General features: G+C 37.2%; 2 protein-coding genes across 3 annotated transcripts; both read right to left on the reverse strand.

The window, feature by feature from the left end:
- Positions 1-966: 966 nt before the first annotated feature.
- LOC103930886 lies at positions 967-4,923 on the reverse strand. 2 transcript variants are annotated; one of them, XR_007252543.1, is made up of 6 exons: positions 3,644-4,919; positions 2,321-2,716; positions 2,015-2,242; positions 1,802-1,894; positions 1,438-1,667; positions 967-1,344 (listed from the first exon to the last, which is right to left on the reverse strand). XR_007252543.1 is itself a non-coding variant. In XM_048569093.1 (6 exons), the coding sequence occupies exons 2-6, from the start codon at positions 2,714-2,716 to the stop codon at positions 1,240-1,242; spliced, it is 930 nt and encodes a 309-aa protein (XP_048425050.1). In that variant the 5' UTR covers positions 3,644-4,923; the 3' UTR covers positions 967-1,239. The 2 variants fall into 2 exon arrangements, 1 of the variants encoding a protein (XP_048425050.1); XM_048569093.1 differs by having other exon boundaries at positions 1,438-1,545; positions 3,644-4,923.
- A 1,943-nt stretch (positions 4,924-6,866) lies between these two features.
- LOC125470270 lies at positions 6,867-11,747 on the reverse strand. Its single transcript, XM_048569113.1, has 4 exons — positions 11,351-11,747; positions 11,012-11,097; positions 7,012-9,015; positions 6,867-6,902 (listed from the first exon to the last, which is right to left on the reverse strand). The coding sequence occupies exons 1-4, from the start codon at positions 11,745-11,747 to the stop codon at positions 6,867-6,869; spliced, it is 2,523 nt and encodes an 840-aa protein (XP_048425070.1).
- Positions 11,748-13,707: the final 1,960 nt, after the last annotated feature.

Here is a 13,707-nt window from a genome sequence, read left to right on the forward strand (position 1 = left end):
ACACCAAAAATTATATGTGCCTTTTGAGGCCAAAAAGCACCAACATTTGTGCTCATAGACCAATAGCAACAGTGCAGCAACTAAGTTTGTATCTGTGCCCTCTATGGGCGTCACCATTACTTATAACACACAATATGATGTTTTGTGCCCAAAGCTAAGCACAAATACAACCCTTATTGTGTCCTACCTCTAATAAAGGCTACTGAATGTATGGTGTAAGATGGGCACAATTGCTATTTTTAAAGGCTTAGATTGTTAAAGCAAGGGCACAACTTAAAAATTGTGCCACTATTATATTTTAATAAATACAATAAAACTCCAGCACAATTAAAAATTTGTGGCGGGTTTCAATAAAAAAAAAAAAAAATTTGTGGCATAATTGGATATTTTTATTTAAACATGGCAATCATCAGGTTGCTCATAGAATCTAATTTCCACCTAAATTTAGAAAGTTACAAATCATCCATTACAAACTAAACATAAATCAACATTAGCACTAAAATAGTTAAGTTAATATATTACATAACCTATGTTCTCGGTTAAGACCGATTCATGCAACCTAACAATACAACCCATCCAAATGTTAAACCAAAAAATACATGTTATCCTATGCTAGACATGCCCGGGATTCTCTATATACAACAAAATATAACATATCCAAGCTTGTATCCCCAAGTCAAACGTACTAATGGTTAAACCAGCAATATATAAACAAAATACACATCTACAAGGGCTGCTTGATGACAACTAACCAGTATTCTGACTTTGGCAGTCCTCATGCATCATAGCACTAGAAATTGGAGGTCCACACTGCACATTCTTGTCATTTCCACCTTCGAAACCCGTTGAAATCTGAGCATGTGAGCTTCCACACCCTTGCTGCTGAGTTGAAGTACTTTGTAGAGCACTCACTCCAAATGAACCAATGTTGATGCCTACATGTGCCAACATGGCTTTCAATTGCTCAGCCATTTGCACCTTTGCTAACCTCAAATTCTCCTCTTGTTCGGCCCTAAGCCTTTGTATGCTTTCTTCTTGCTCTCTTTTCATCTTTTCCGCTTTCTCATTTGCCTCATGCATCATACGAGTCATTTTTTCTTCCGCAGCAGCAGTGGCTTCTTTCTGAGCTTCATAAGCTTCCCGAAGATACTTCACTTCCCTAGAAATACCTCGCTGTTCAGTAACAATTCCTGGTACATCTGCCCAACCAACTCCAAGGCCAAAGCCTCGCACTTGATTTCACTTCTCTGGGCCCAACACTTCTGCATAAATCTTATTACGAACCTCTGTTGTTACCTCATCACCACGTTCACGAACCTCCACTTCCAGATTTTCAAACGCTAACTGTTTGAAAAAGCCTTAATCATTCGTAAATGCATAAAATTTCATTAAAGGTTGCTGGAAATAAATTTGGTGAAGTGAAAATGTACAAATTACCATCATTCTAGCAGATTCATCATCAACTGGGAGTTGCTTAGGTCCTCTTGTGTGTGCCATTTTGAAAAAAGTCACACGATCAGGTTCATTTCCATCATGTTCTTCAGCCTAAGACACAAAAAAAATCCCAAAAACAACCACAATCATTAAACAATCACAGTTACAATGACAAAAACTATAGTGCACTATATATAAACACAAACATCAATAAGGGTAATAAACCGCTGTTCCTGAAAAATTGGAAGAAAAAAAATACTTTAGTTTATGTCAAATGTATACTGATTTGAACTAAAATTAAATGTGAGATGTAGTTTTTGAGACATTTGAACTAAAATTATAATATATAGTACAAGAATCCACTCACATAATCATTCCGTATTTGAGCAAAAGTTGTTGTCCCAGTTGTGTGACTCGTCTTTAACATCTTTCGATTCTTGACATTCGTTGCACATCTCCGCTGGATCACAACAAATAAAGAACACCACAAAGGAAAATACTCATTTTATCGAACCTTATATTTCGTTTCAACAACAGTTTAATGAAGTATAGTAACTATAGTGTTGAAAGTTTTACAAACCTTATTTTCAATTTTATCCCAATAAGCTACCAAGGATTGCCATTGTCTCTGGATTACCCTAGAATCATTGCAATGCTTCCTGTGCTCGGAGTTCTCAAAGGGAACATAATACAACTTACGGAGTTTTGCCCTCCATGTCCTGAAACGATCATGCAATTTCGTTTCCACAATAGCCCTTACTTTGTCCTCCTTGCCAGCAGCTTTTGGATTTGTCCAGTCTATAGTGGCCTACATAAACAATAATGAAGTTGTGACATAAGATTGTAAGCATCCAACAAGTCAAATTTTAGAAATTAGCATCAATACCTGGACCAATGACCACACTCGATCAAGTTTCGAAGATTCTATTTGGCGCCAATCAGGTGAATCAATTGGGATTATTCCACCATCACGAGCCAACATGGCTATGTAGCGCCCAAATTTGGCCACATTGTCACGAGGAGAAATAGGTTGACCAAATCTGTTAAAGTTCAGTTTTTCGCACCTCCCTCTGCCCCACCGTATTTTGTTAACTCCCCTATTCCTCTTTCGAGTTGTGGGTGACAAAGAAGTAGAGCCACTTGATTGCGTATGTCGACTACATGTCTCATGGGGTTGGTTGGTTGCAAATGATTCATTTTCGGTGACTACACCAAATTGGAAGTGTGGTTGAGTTCCCATAGATGCCAAAAATGCATCATCATCAAGCATCATATTAGCCATCTACATTGCAAATTGCAAATGAAGTGTAATCAACACGAACTATTCATTTACACCAACAAGAACTATTTTTTTACACCAATGAACATACAGGTAACATTAACAAGTTCTATAATGATTCAAATTATCTACATTTTATCATCATGCATAAATTATCCTTAAATAAAAGTGAAAATCTTTTCATTAAGACATACAATTATTGATAGAAGAAAAAAGATGAACACACTATATGATGCCACCATGTACTGTAACCATCATGTGACTTTTGAGTTGAGTGATTTTTGTCAAGGTGATCATCAAAGAAAGACCTAAGATTGACGGCTGGATCACAATGTGTAGTGTCTTAGAAGAGTTATAGTTTATATTGTGCATTCATTTAATGAACCACAACATCAAATACCAAAAGAGGCATGCATATGAGTACCGTGGAATCTGAACACTTAATAGTCACGTAGAGCAGATCCAGTTTTATTGTAGTGGTGTAAAGCAATCATGCTTATGCACCATAGTGGAGGTTTGACCCTATCGATTTCTCTATCCCTTAGTAATTAGTTATTTAACTTGCCGACGTTATGGATGGTGAAAATTAAAAAAAAAACAAAAACAAAAACAGGGCCACGTAGTAATAGGAGTATGATCGATCCAGGGATGATGGATGTACTCGCACACTCTATTCTATATGTTCCCTATGAGGGATACTTATCTGAAAGACAACTGGGATGGTACTGGTAGGGAAATCCCTCATAATTTCAATGAGACCTGCAATCCCAAAAATCTGCACCCATCCTAGATTCTTAATCCCAAACCCACTGTCCTCTGAAACCCACTGTCCTCAAACCATAAACCATATTCAACAAAGTAAACAGCCTACTTGACCTTAAACCTTAAAGAATAGAAACCCATTGAAAAATTGAAATTCAGAAACCTTACATGTATCTTGGCCCTCTTGTGTGTCGGTGTGTGTCACCAGAGGGCAGAGGAGTGCCTTTGAACTGGACAGAGGAGTAGGCTTGAGGTGGATAGACTCCATGGATGAATGGGTTGGAACTGGACGGAGGAGCTGGAATGAGCGTCCTTTTAATTTTGGGAGAGTAAAGGTGAGACGGAATGAGAAATGGTGGAATGGAAGCTTTCCAGTTTCTAACCCTTTAATATAGCTACTATTTTTTTAATTAATATTTTAAAAGTGAGTGGGCACAATTTTGGGATGCGGTGGGTTTAAATCAGATTTTGGCAAACCAAGTTTTTGAATTTGGTGGTGGGAACTTAATATAATAGAGGGAGAAGTCCAATTTTAAAAATAGAGGGAGAATCCAATTTGGAGAAGGGGAAACTTAATATAAGTTCAATTTTATAAGTCATTATTAGTTATAGTCCAACTTAATTTGTTTTATTTTTCGGATGAGGTCCAGTAATTAATTATCCACATAAGCTTATTTGTATTAGATTGCCAAATTTACCCTTAAATTGATTAATTAAGTAATTGCTGTTTATTTTTTCATTTGTGATTAATGTTAATCTTATCCTGAATTATAGGATTAGGGATTTAAATCTCCGTTTTTCTTCTCGTTACCCAAACCGTTCATTTCTCTTTTCTTGTTTCAGTTCTCTTATCTTGTTTCTCCCTGTCAATATCTTTATCTTGATGTGTTAATTTGCATTACTCAATCTTGTGTTTTGGGTTCTTCCTCTTTTTTATTTTTTATTTTTTGGGTTTCTTTCTGCTTTCCATTGTTTTTTTTTTTTTTTTTGAAGTTGTATTGAAGCTTAATTGTGTTTATCTACCTATACCATAGGGTTTTTTTTTTGTTTTTGTTTATATATATATATATATATATATTATAACACTCAACCTATATTAGAGATTAATTGCATATGTATCATTTGTTTTCTCTCAACCCATGTTCAACCTTCCATGGGAGAGCCGAATGCTCTCCCCGTTGGATGCTCTCTTTACTCATCACAAAGGCCCCGCCTTCTCTCCCTCCTCTTCTCTCTTTCGGCTCATCACACTTTGCCTTTGTAAAAGCCACAAATCAAGGGCTAGACATCATAATGATGTCCCCCATTGGATGCTCTCTTTACTCATCACAAAGGCATAACCAAATGCCTTACCGCCTTCTCTCCCTCCTCTTATCTCTTTCGGCTCATGCCAAATCTTTGCCTTTGTAAAAGCCACAAATCAAGGGCTAGACATCATAATGATGTCCCCCTTTTTCTTTGTCCATTTCTTAGCTTGCCAACTCATAATATGAGTCAATTCATGTCCAATAGATGATTGGATACATTGATAGACAAGATGGAGACAATCATGCTCAACCGAAAGTAGCTTGCCAACTCATAATATGAGCCAATTCATGTCCAATAGATGATTGGATACATTGATAGACAAGATGGAGACAATCATGCTCATCATGCATCATTTGTGCAATAGATGATTTCGTGATCATATTCATTTGCCTTATTAAGCTCCCTAATTTTATGTAAATATTGATTTGTAGAATTTGTCCTTATGCAAATTGTGAAAGCTTGTAAACCCTCTGTAAAACTATATAAATACAATACACCGAGATGAATGAAGATCATCCAAAAAATTCTACCAAAAACTTGTGCGTGGTCTTCATGTTATTTCCCTGCACTATTTAATCTTTCATACATGAACAAGCTACATAGTAGATATAAGTTCTTGATCATTACAAGTCTGATAATCGTTCTGCAATAACAATTTCTGCAACATCTAGCCTTGTTTGCACTATATCATCATCCCCTAATGTGTTTTCTATATCTTGAGCTGTGTTGGGGTCTTCTACATCTGTATCGAGCATGTTGTAAACGTCTCGTGGCTTTGTCTTTGTAGCAACAAACCACTCAGTGTCAATAGGATCTTGAACATAAAACACTTGCGTTGCTTGTGACCCCAGTATGAATGAGTCATCCGATGGTAAATGATGTTCACAATTAACCAAAGTGAACCCAAACTCATCCTTCTTAGTACGAAACCTTTTGCTCTTGACATCAAACCAATCACAATCAAACAGTATAACCTTCCGACCATTGTGATAATCTAACTCAATGATATCTGTCACAACACCATAATAATCCACATCTCCATACCTTGGATTCCTGTCAACCGTAGTAGCAAAACTACTAACTTCAGATGCTAAAAAAACACCACTGTTTTGGGTTTGTGCATGTCGATCAGCAGAAGCAACCTTAAATCGATTTCCATTCATGATGTATGCGGTATAACGATTTACCCACTGCATCGGTCCAGCAGCCAATGCACATATATCGTCTTTAATAACTCCCTCATCATTTGCCCCTATGATATGTACCTACATTGAATTAAAACACAGTTACAAAATTACACCATTATGAATGCTACATTTAATACTGAAACTTAATAGGAATATATATAAGGTACATTATCCCGACACCATTGAGGGAAACTATCTAAAGCTTCTCTTTCTGCATCATATATAGTAGTTCTTCTGCCACGAGTAGAAATTACATGTGACATATGTCTCCTACAAGACCAACACATAAATCAATTCAGGATCCAAGCTAGTCCATCAAACATATACTAAGGTAATGTCATTGTTATAACTGTACCTTAAGTATTCTGCCATTTGAGGACAATTTACTAGGACATACCGATGAGCCATTTCAAACCTCGGACGTTCTAGCAAAACAGTGTCAACAGCGCTTGCTGGTTTGCCTTGGCTACTAAATAACGGAAGCCCTTGTCGTGCATCACATTGCTGAACATCATAGTTACGTCCATGCCTATTGCGACGGGTAACAATAGAGTCATCCATGTACATGGAGCAGAATGATACACACTCATCTAAATTAACAGCCACTGCAATACATCCTTCTGGCTGACTCTTGTTGCGCACATACGATTTTAGAAGATGTAGATACCTGATTGTTAAAAAAAAAATCTTTAAGCAAAAGGTAATGATGAAAAACAAATACTAAATTTAGAAACTAAACTGAGTAGCTGTTTTACGAAACTGACACCTTTCAATGGGGTACATCCATCGGTATGGGACTGGACCAGCAACAGCAGCTTCATCCGCAAGGTGAATTATCAAGTGTACCATAATGGTAAAGAATGATGGCGGAAATAACTTCTCCAGATGGCATAGAGTTAAGGCAATGCTTTTTGACAAGCCATTGAATAATTCTTCAGTTCCAGTTTTTGAACAAATGTGGCGAAAAAATCTGCTCAACTCTAACAACACTGTAACAACCGATTTCGGTAACACTTTTCGTATTGCAATAGGGAGGAATACCTGTAGGAGCATATGATAATCGTGGCTTTTCAAGCCAATTAACTTCTTTTCTTGAATATTAACATAGTTGCTAATATTAGAAGAGTAGTTGTCTGGCACCCGAATTGATTCCAAAACCTGGCACAACATTCTTTTCTCCTCAGGTTTCATATTGTATTCTGCCGCTGGCAGCTTTGTACGGGCACCATCTGCCCGTGGATGGAGATCATGCCTAATGCCCAACTCTACGAGATCAGCCCTTGCCCTAATACCATCTTTATTCTTCCCTTCAATTTCCAAAAGAGTGCCAATAACATTTTCAGCTACATTTCTCTCTATATGCATGACATCCAAGTTATGCCGCAGTAGAAGATCCTTCCAGTAAGGCAAATCAAAGAATATAGTCTTTTTTGTCCACTGACCGACAACGTGTCCATCATCATTCCACCCCCGCTTACGACCACTTGCCTTTGCACCCTTGCCAAATCTGAAGGTCAATCCCGTCACTTCCAATAAACAATCCATGGCAGTTCTTGGTTTAGGGGGGTTTCGAAATTCTTGAGATCCATTAAAAGTTTTTTTATGTCTTCGGTACCTGTGTGACATCGGGAGCCATCGCCTATGTCCCATGAATGCAAACTTTTTCCCATGCTTAAGCCATAAAGAATTAGTGTCATCACCGCAAGTCGGACAAGCTTTCTCACCACTAGTGCTCCACCCTGAGAGCATGGCATAAGCAGGAAAGTCATTGATAGTCCACAACAAGGCAGCACGCATGGTGAAAGTTTCTTGACGGTGAGTATCATATGTTTGCAAACCTGTCGTCCACAAATGCCGCAAGTCATCAATGAGCGGCTGCAGGAAAACATCAATTGCATCACCAGGACTTTTTTTCCCTGGAATTAGAAGAGACATCATGATATAAGGTTGTTTCATGCACATCCAAGGTGGAAGATTATAAACTACAACTAAAACAGGCCATGTGCTGTGAGGTTTGCCATGCATTCCAAACGGATTGAATCCGTCGCTTGCAAGCCCAAGACGGACATTGCGACACTCCCTTGCAAAATCTGGATATGTATTATCCAAATGCTTCCAAGCCGGAGAATCGGCAGGGTGCCTCAAAACACCATCGTCAGTTCTAATCTCTGAATGCCATATCATTGACTCAGCTGTGTAACGAGACATGTACAACCTTTGTAGTCTAGGACCTATGGGAAAGTAGCGTAAAACCTTTTTCGGTACCTTAGTACATTCGAGCGTTCCTGAATTTGCCTTCCTTTGCTTATATCTACTAGCGCCACACTTTGCACAAACGATGTCATTTACATGCTCTTTCCAGAATAGCATGCAATTATTTCGACACGCATCTATGTTCTGGTAATCCAACCCCAAAGCCCGGATAATCTTCTTTGTATAGTACAAATTTGGAGGAAGAGTCTCGCACATAGGAAAATGCTCTCTTATTAGTGCCAGCACTGAACCAAATGCAGCATCACTCATTCCATATAACAATTTTGACTGATATAATTTGACCACAAAATCCAACTTTTTCTTCCTACTACCTGGATATAATTCTCCGTCTGCTTCTCGTAGAATGTTGTCAAATTGGTGCACATCAATTGTTTCGTCACAAGCAAAAGAAGATTCACCAACATGATCTGACTCATCCATATGCACGTGGTTACCGAAAACATCGTGAAGCATCGCTGCCATGAAATTTTCAGGGCTTCTTTCATTATGAGCTTCAGTAGTTGGACTTGATATATTATCAGACGTATACACCTGTTCGCCATGTTCAACCCAAGGTATATCTATGTAATGGGGATCCATACCCTCGACGTAGAGGTGTTGATCGACTTCAAATGGATCATGATAAAACATATTGCAACAGCGCCGACAGGGGCACTTAATTTTTCCTTGAAAGGCAGCAACATCTAAAGCATTACTGATGAATGCACGCCTGCCAATCAAGTATTCATTGGTCGTCCTATTCAGATGCACCCATTCTTTGTTCATCTTTACCTACAAGCATGTATGAAATTATAAGACATTTGATTACACAATAAGATTAGTGAATTGAGACAATGAAACAAAACTTTCATAAAGATCCAACTTAATATCCCAAATATCACAAACCAACTAAAAGCAGATGTGGTCTACATTAAAGTGCCTTATTCATTAACGGCTACTTTGAATAGAATTTTGTTTCATTTGAATGAACTCCATTTGAAGTTTGCTATGATAAGCAAAAAATTATTCTACCTATTTTACCCCGACAACGACGTTTTCTTGTGATATGTTTGATTTAAATGAAAGGAATTGCATGTTCTTTGTGTTTTGTGGCTAGATTAATGAGATGGAAAAAATCGTATTAAAATTCTATAATTGCTAGTCAAGTGAATTTGGAGAATGTTTTGATTGTCATTGATCTCTTGCTCTAATTATTAAATCATTTGTTTGGTGGCATATTGAGAGTTGTTACATGTGCAACTGGATTATGTAGTGCATTTCTATCATTTGAATTTTATGCAAGATGATAAAACAGAGAGGAATTGCATTCATAAGAGCTTTGCCCTTATCCTCCCATTAGTCGTGTGACTATTTATAAGAAAATGAGAAGGACAACCCTATTCTTTCCAGTGCAGGTAATACAAATATTAGTCATGCCTTTGTCTCCCAAAGACCAGGAAAGAAGCCATTGACATACAGTAGTGAGTAAACTGAAGAGGGCCAAGACCGAGAATAAGTTGGTGCTAAGCTTTCGTCGGTTACAGCAAAGGAAGAGAAAGAGGAACAGCTGGAGTGCTTGGAATTAATTGATCATGCTATTGAAATCCTACAAACATATGATGCCAAAGACTTATACTTGTTCTTTTATTCATAATATATATATCAGACTACAAAGTATTCATTGCACCAAACAAATTGATTCAGAGTATACATAAATTACGAAAGAAATCTAGTAGGAAAGGCAACTAAAAACTCCATGTTTCTCTGTTACAATCTCAGATTTCCTAATTACACAGTTCTGTAAAAAAAAAGAGCACATATTGGTGAGTAATTTACTTTTTCCATGCTGGCTCCATTACACAACATTGGAAGGATGATAAGCTGACATTCATCACTTACACTTATGTATTACACCCCTCTTAACATGCAAGTCTGTTAGCTTCAAAACAGTTTCTATTGTGAACTTCCAATCAATAAGCAGCCTAAGGGAAGGGTCGAAGGCCTAAACATTGTCCCTGACGTTACCTCAAGACCATAAATAAAATTTCACCAAACAAATTGAGTACCAGCCAAATCTTAGAAACAAAACGGTTCAATCTCTCTCCCATATTTTTCAATTACTTCTTGTTTTATTCCTATTATATATCAGACCCCACAGAAAATTCCACCAAACAATTAAGTACCAGCAAATCGTAGAAACAATTAAGAACACAAAAAACAATTGAGTACCAGGAAACGATTCAATCTGTCTCGCATGGTTTTCGATTATCCAAGCGACACCAAATAAGAACACAAAAAAAAAACATATATAAAAATCAAATACCTGAAGAAAGCCACACTAGCTGGGCAAATTGGAGGAAAACGAGGACTTGAGTACGATTTAGGCACCGGCCGTTCAGAAATAACCTGAAGAACACCACACCAGATGTGCGATTTGGAGGAAAACGAGGAGTTCAGTGCGATTCCGGCACCGGCCGTTCAGAAATTACCTGAACAAAGGCACACCAGATGTGCGATTTGGAGGAAAACGAGGATTTGGATAAAGATATTTTTGTGTTTATAGTTATGATTCCTTTGCCCAGGTGTGCGATTTGGTGAAGCAGAAGTATGAAGCCTTACGTTGGGGAAGTATGAAAGCAAGTTTTTTTTTCTTTCCCTTTTTTATTTGGTTTCTCGTTTCTTTTTTCTTTTAGTTTACTGGTAATGGGTGTTAGGGAAGTATGAAAGCAAGCATTTTTTTTTTTCCTTTTTTATTTCCTTTTTTCATTTCTTCTATCTTTTAGTTTACTGGTAATGTCTCATAACCTTTGTGTTGCCACGCTGTGAAGTCACTGAATTCTGCGGTATGAAGCGGACGAGAAACATAATTATAACCTAAAAAAATATATAGTAAGAGTAAATCTAGAAGGGCTAATTAGAAAGAAAACATTATTATATTGGAATACGACATAAGTTGATAAAAGGACCCAAGAGGAGTCCAGCATAGCATAAGATAGTTATATTTTCATAGTACACCAGTGAAATATAACATAATACAAAATATATTAATTGTCCTCGTCATCGCTGCTTAAAATCTCAACGGTAACATTCTGCATATTTCGTGAGCTCAACTGTGGGACAGACAGACCTCTAGGACGAATTTGTGCTTGATAAGTGCGTGGTTCTTCAATAATAACGACAGAACTGGTAGACTGTTCAGTTGTTGTTTCAGCAGAAACCAAATTGACAGGATATTGTTCTGTCCTACCTGGGTTTGCCCATGCTGGCAATACACGTCCTTGAGGTGCGCGTACGCATCCGTTATTGAAGGGTAATGCGTAGCCAAGGCGACCATCAGCAAAAGTAGTAAGAATGTACTGATTATTAACAGGACGAGGCATACGCCCGGCATTAACAGGTTGTCGTGGACGTTGAACTGGAGGATTCGTTGTGGAATTTTCTGTTGTAATGTTGGAAGCAATATACGAATGTGATGCTGGAGATTCAGTTCCAATTCTAACTCCACGACGTCGCCTGTCCGCCATTGTCAATGATGTAGAACTTGCTCAAATTCAAAAGAAACATATGTGTATGAAGCAACCTTCTTAATTTCCATATACAAATTAGTAAGGGAGTGTGGACGTTTTATAGTAGAATAAAGGCACAAATCCATAATTGTGCCAAAATATTCTTTTGCTATAGAGTATTTATTATTTATTAATATTTACTGGACACAATTTCTAACATTTGTGTCAGAAAAGAGGAATTTATAATTATTAAAATATATTCTCTATTTGAAGACCCAATGAGAAGTAGAGTGATTTATTATTTATTAATATTTAGTGGACACAATTTCTATCATTAGTGTCATAAAAAGGAATCTACAATTATTCACTCATTTGTCCATCTGAAGACCAACTAACTTTTGACCAACCCTAAGGGCACAATTGTTGGTTATGTGTCACTGCAAGTAGGACTTTAAAACCAAAAATCATATCACCAAGTATAAAAAACAAACAAGATAACAATCCAAAAAGCAATTCAAAAAGATACGAATCTAACAAACATTCATTGCACCTGGAAATGATCCTTTGCAAATCTAAAATATGCCACTTAGTACTATGGTGTAGTGGTATTCTTCTTTACTTGTAAGTGAGAAATCTGAGGTTCAGCTTTCGGGAAAAACAAATTTGAACAACATTATTGCTAACTTATTTTGAGGCTAAAATATTGCACGGTAATAAACAGCTTCATACCATTATTTACCACAATTTTATAAATTTTAATTATTGGTGTGCTAGTGGAGGTAAAGACAAACGAGAGAGAACATATAGTGCCTTTGACAAATAATTTTTATAGACACAAAATATTTTTTGTGCCCATTTTCAGTAAAAAAGTTGTCATGTGATCCCACTTGACACGATTTCCGTGCCCATTACTGTTTTGTGTCTACTTTTTTTAACATTGGGCACAATAGATGGTGCCCTCTATGGAATGGGAATTATTTAAGCTTTTTGGTGGTCAAACTGACACAAAATTCTCAATTGTGCCCTTTATTTTGTACCCAAAGCTCATTTTTCTTGTAGTGATTACTATGTTGAATGTGGTCCTATTATGATTCAGACGGCTCATCTTTGGATCTTGGTTGATTCTTAAGTTCCCTTTTTGGTTTGTAACGAAAAGGGAAAGCATGGTCTTTTTCTTTCTCAAACTTTCCTAAGTGAAACAAAAAAAATCATGGGCTTGGTCTTTTGCAGCTCCCAAGCAACCCAAAATCTTCCACAACCTTAGTTCCATGTGGGCCTAGTAAACTTCTATAACCATCCACACCACAATTCACTTGTCATGCCCCGATATGTGGCTTAGGCCTACTTTAGCATGCAGCATGGTTAACGTGATTGATTGATAACATGAATGTCATAACATAGCATGATAAAAATGCATACATGTGCATGGGCTTGGATACCGATACCGTTTTCTAAATTATTATTTTATTAGCGTGACCATTGTTCTAAAACTTTTTACCTATCCTTGCTTAGGCACTAGATGGTTGGCCAGTGCCTCGATAATCCCTAGATGTTTGAAAATTAAGAAAGAGCACTTATACCTACGTTCCTAGGCACCTATCTAGACACACTTAGGACGCGACTCTCACTTAAACAAAAAATAGATAACTTTAATTTTGCATTTTATTTTTCCTTGTAAGAGACTTGTCGAATACTTGGATGAACACTCATTATATACTTGTTCCGCATGTTTTCAATATGTTATAATACTTTGTAACCTATATGTCATTTTGCTTTTTCACTTTTAGAACCTTGGGTGTGGCATGATCGTAAATTCACATGCCCCTTGTTTTCGCACTTTGACATAAATTTAAGGTTGGCTTGTGACGCTTGTACAATGATTTGGTGTTAAGATATGATTGGGCTCATTGGTGAGATTTGTGCTCCCTAATAGCGTTTAGCCGGTTTGGTGATATGGCTCTCGAATGTCCGAATGATG

This window comes from the organism of the source record quoted next, unplaced genomic scaffold, assembly GCF_019419815.1.
Source record: "Pyrus x bretschneideri cultivar Hongxiangsu unplaced genomic scaffold, Pyrus_bretschneideri_v1 Contig5, whole genome shotgun sequence".
Lineage (NCBI taxonomy): Eukaryota > Viridiplantae > Streptophyta > Magnoliopsida > Rosales > Rosaceae > Pyrus > Pyrus x bretschneideri.

Excerpts from the sequence above, each read along its gene's own strand:
- LOC103930886 (XM_048569093.1), bottom strand. The coding sequence starts at position 2,716 with ATGGCTAATATGATGCTTGATGATGATGCATTTTTGGCATCTATGGGA. Across the intron at positions 1,895-2,014 it reads GGGATAAAATTGAAAATAAG|CGGAGATGTGCAACGAATGT; the intron begins GTTTGTAAAACT and ends GTTGTGATCCAG. Across the intron at positions 1,546-1,801 it reads CTCAAATACGGAATGATTAT|GCTGAAGAACATGATGGAAA; the intron begins GTGAGTGGATTC and ends TTTGTGTCTTAG.
- LOC125470270 (XM_048569113.1), bottom strand. The coding sequence starts at position 11,747 with ATGGCGGACAGGCGACGTCGTGGAGTTAGAATTGGAACTGAATCTCCA. Across the intron at positions 11,098-11,350 it reads AGCACAAATTCGTCCTAGAG|GTTATAATTATGTTTCTCGT; the intron begins GTCTGTCTGTCC and ends ATATTTTTTTAG. Across the intron at positions 6,903-7,011 it reads ATTATCATATGCTCCTACAG|AATTATTCAATGGCTTGTCA; the intron begins GTATTCCTCCCT and ends CTGGAACTGAAG.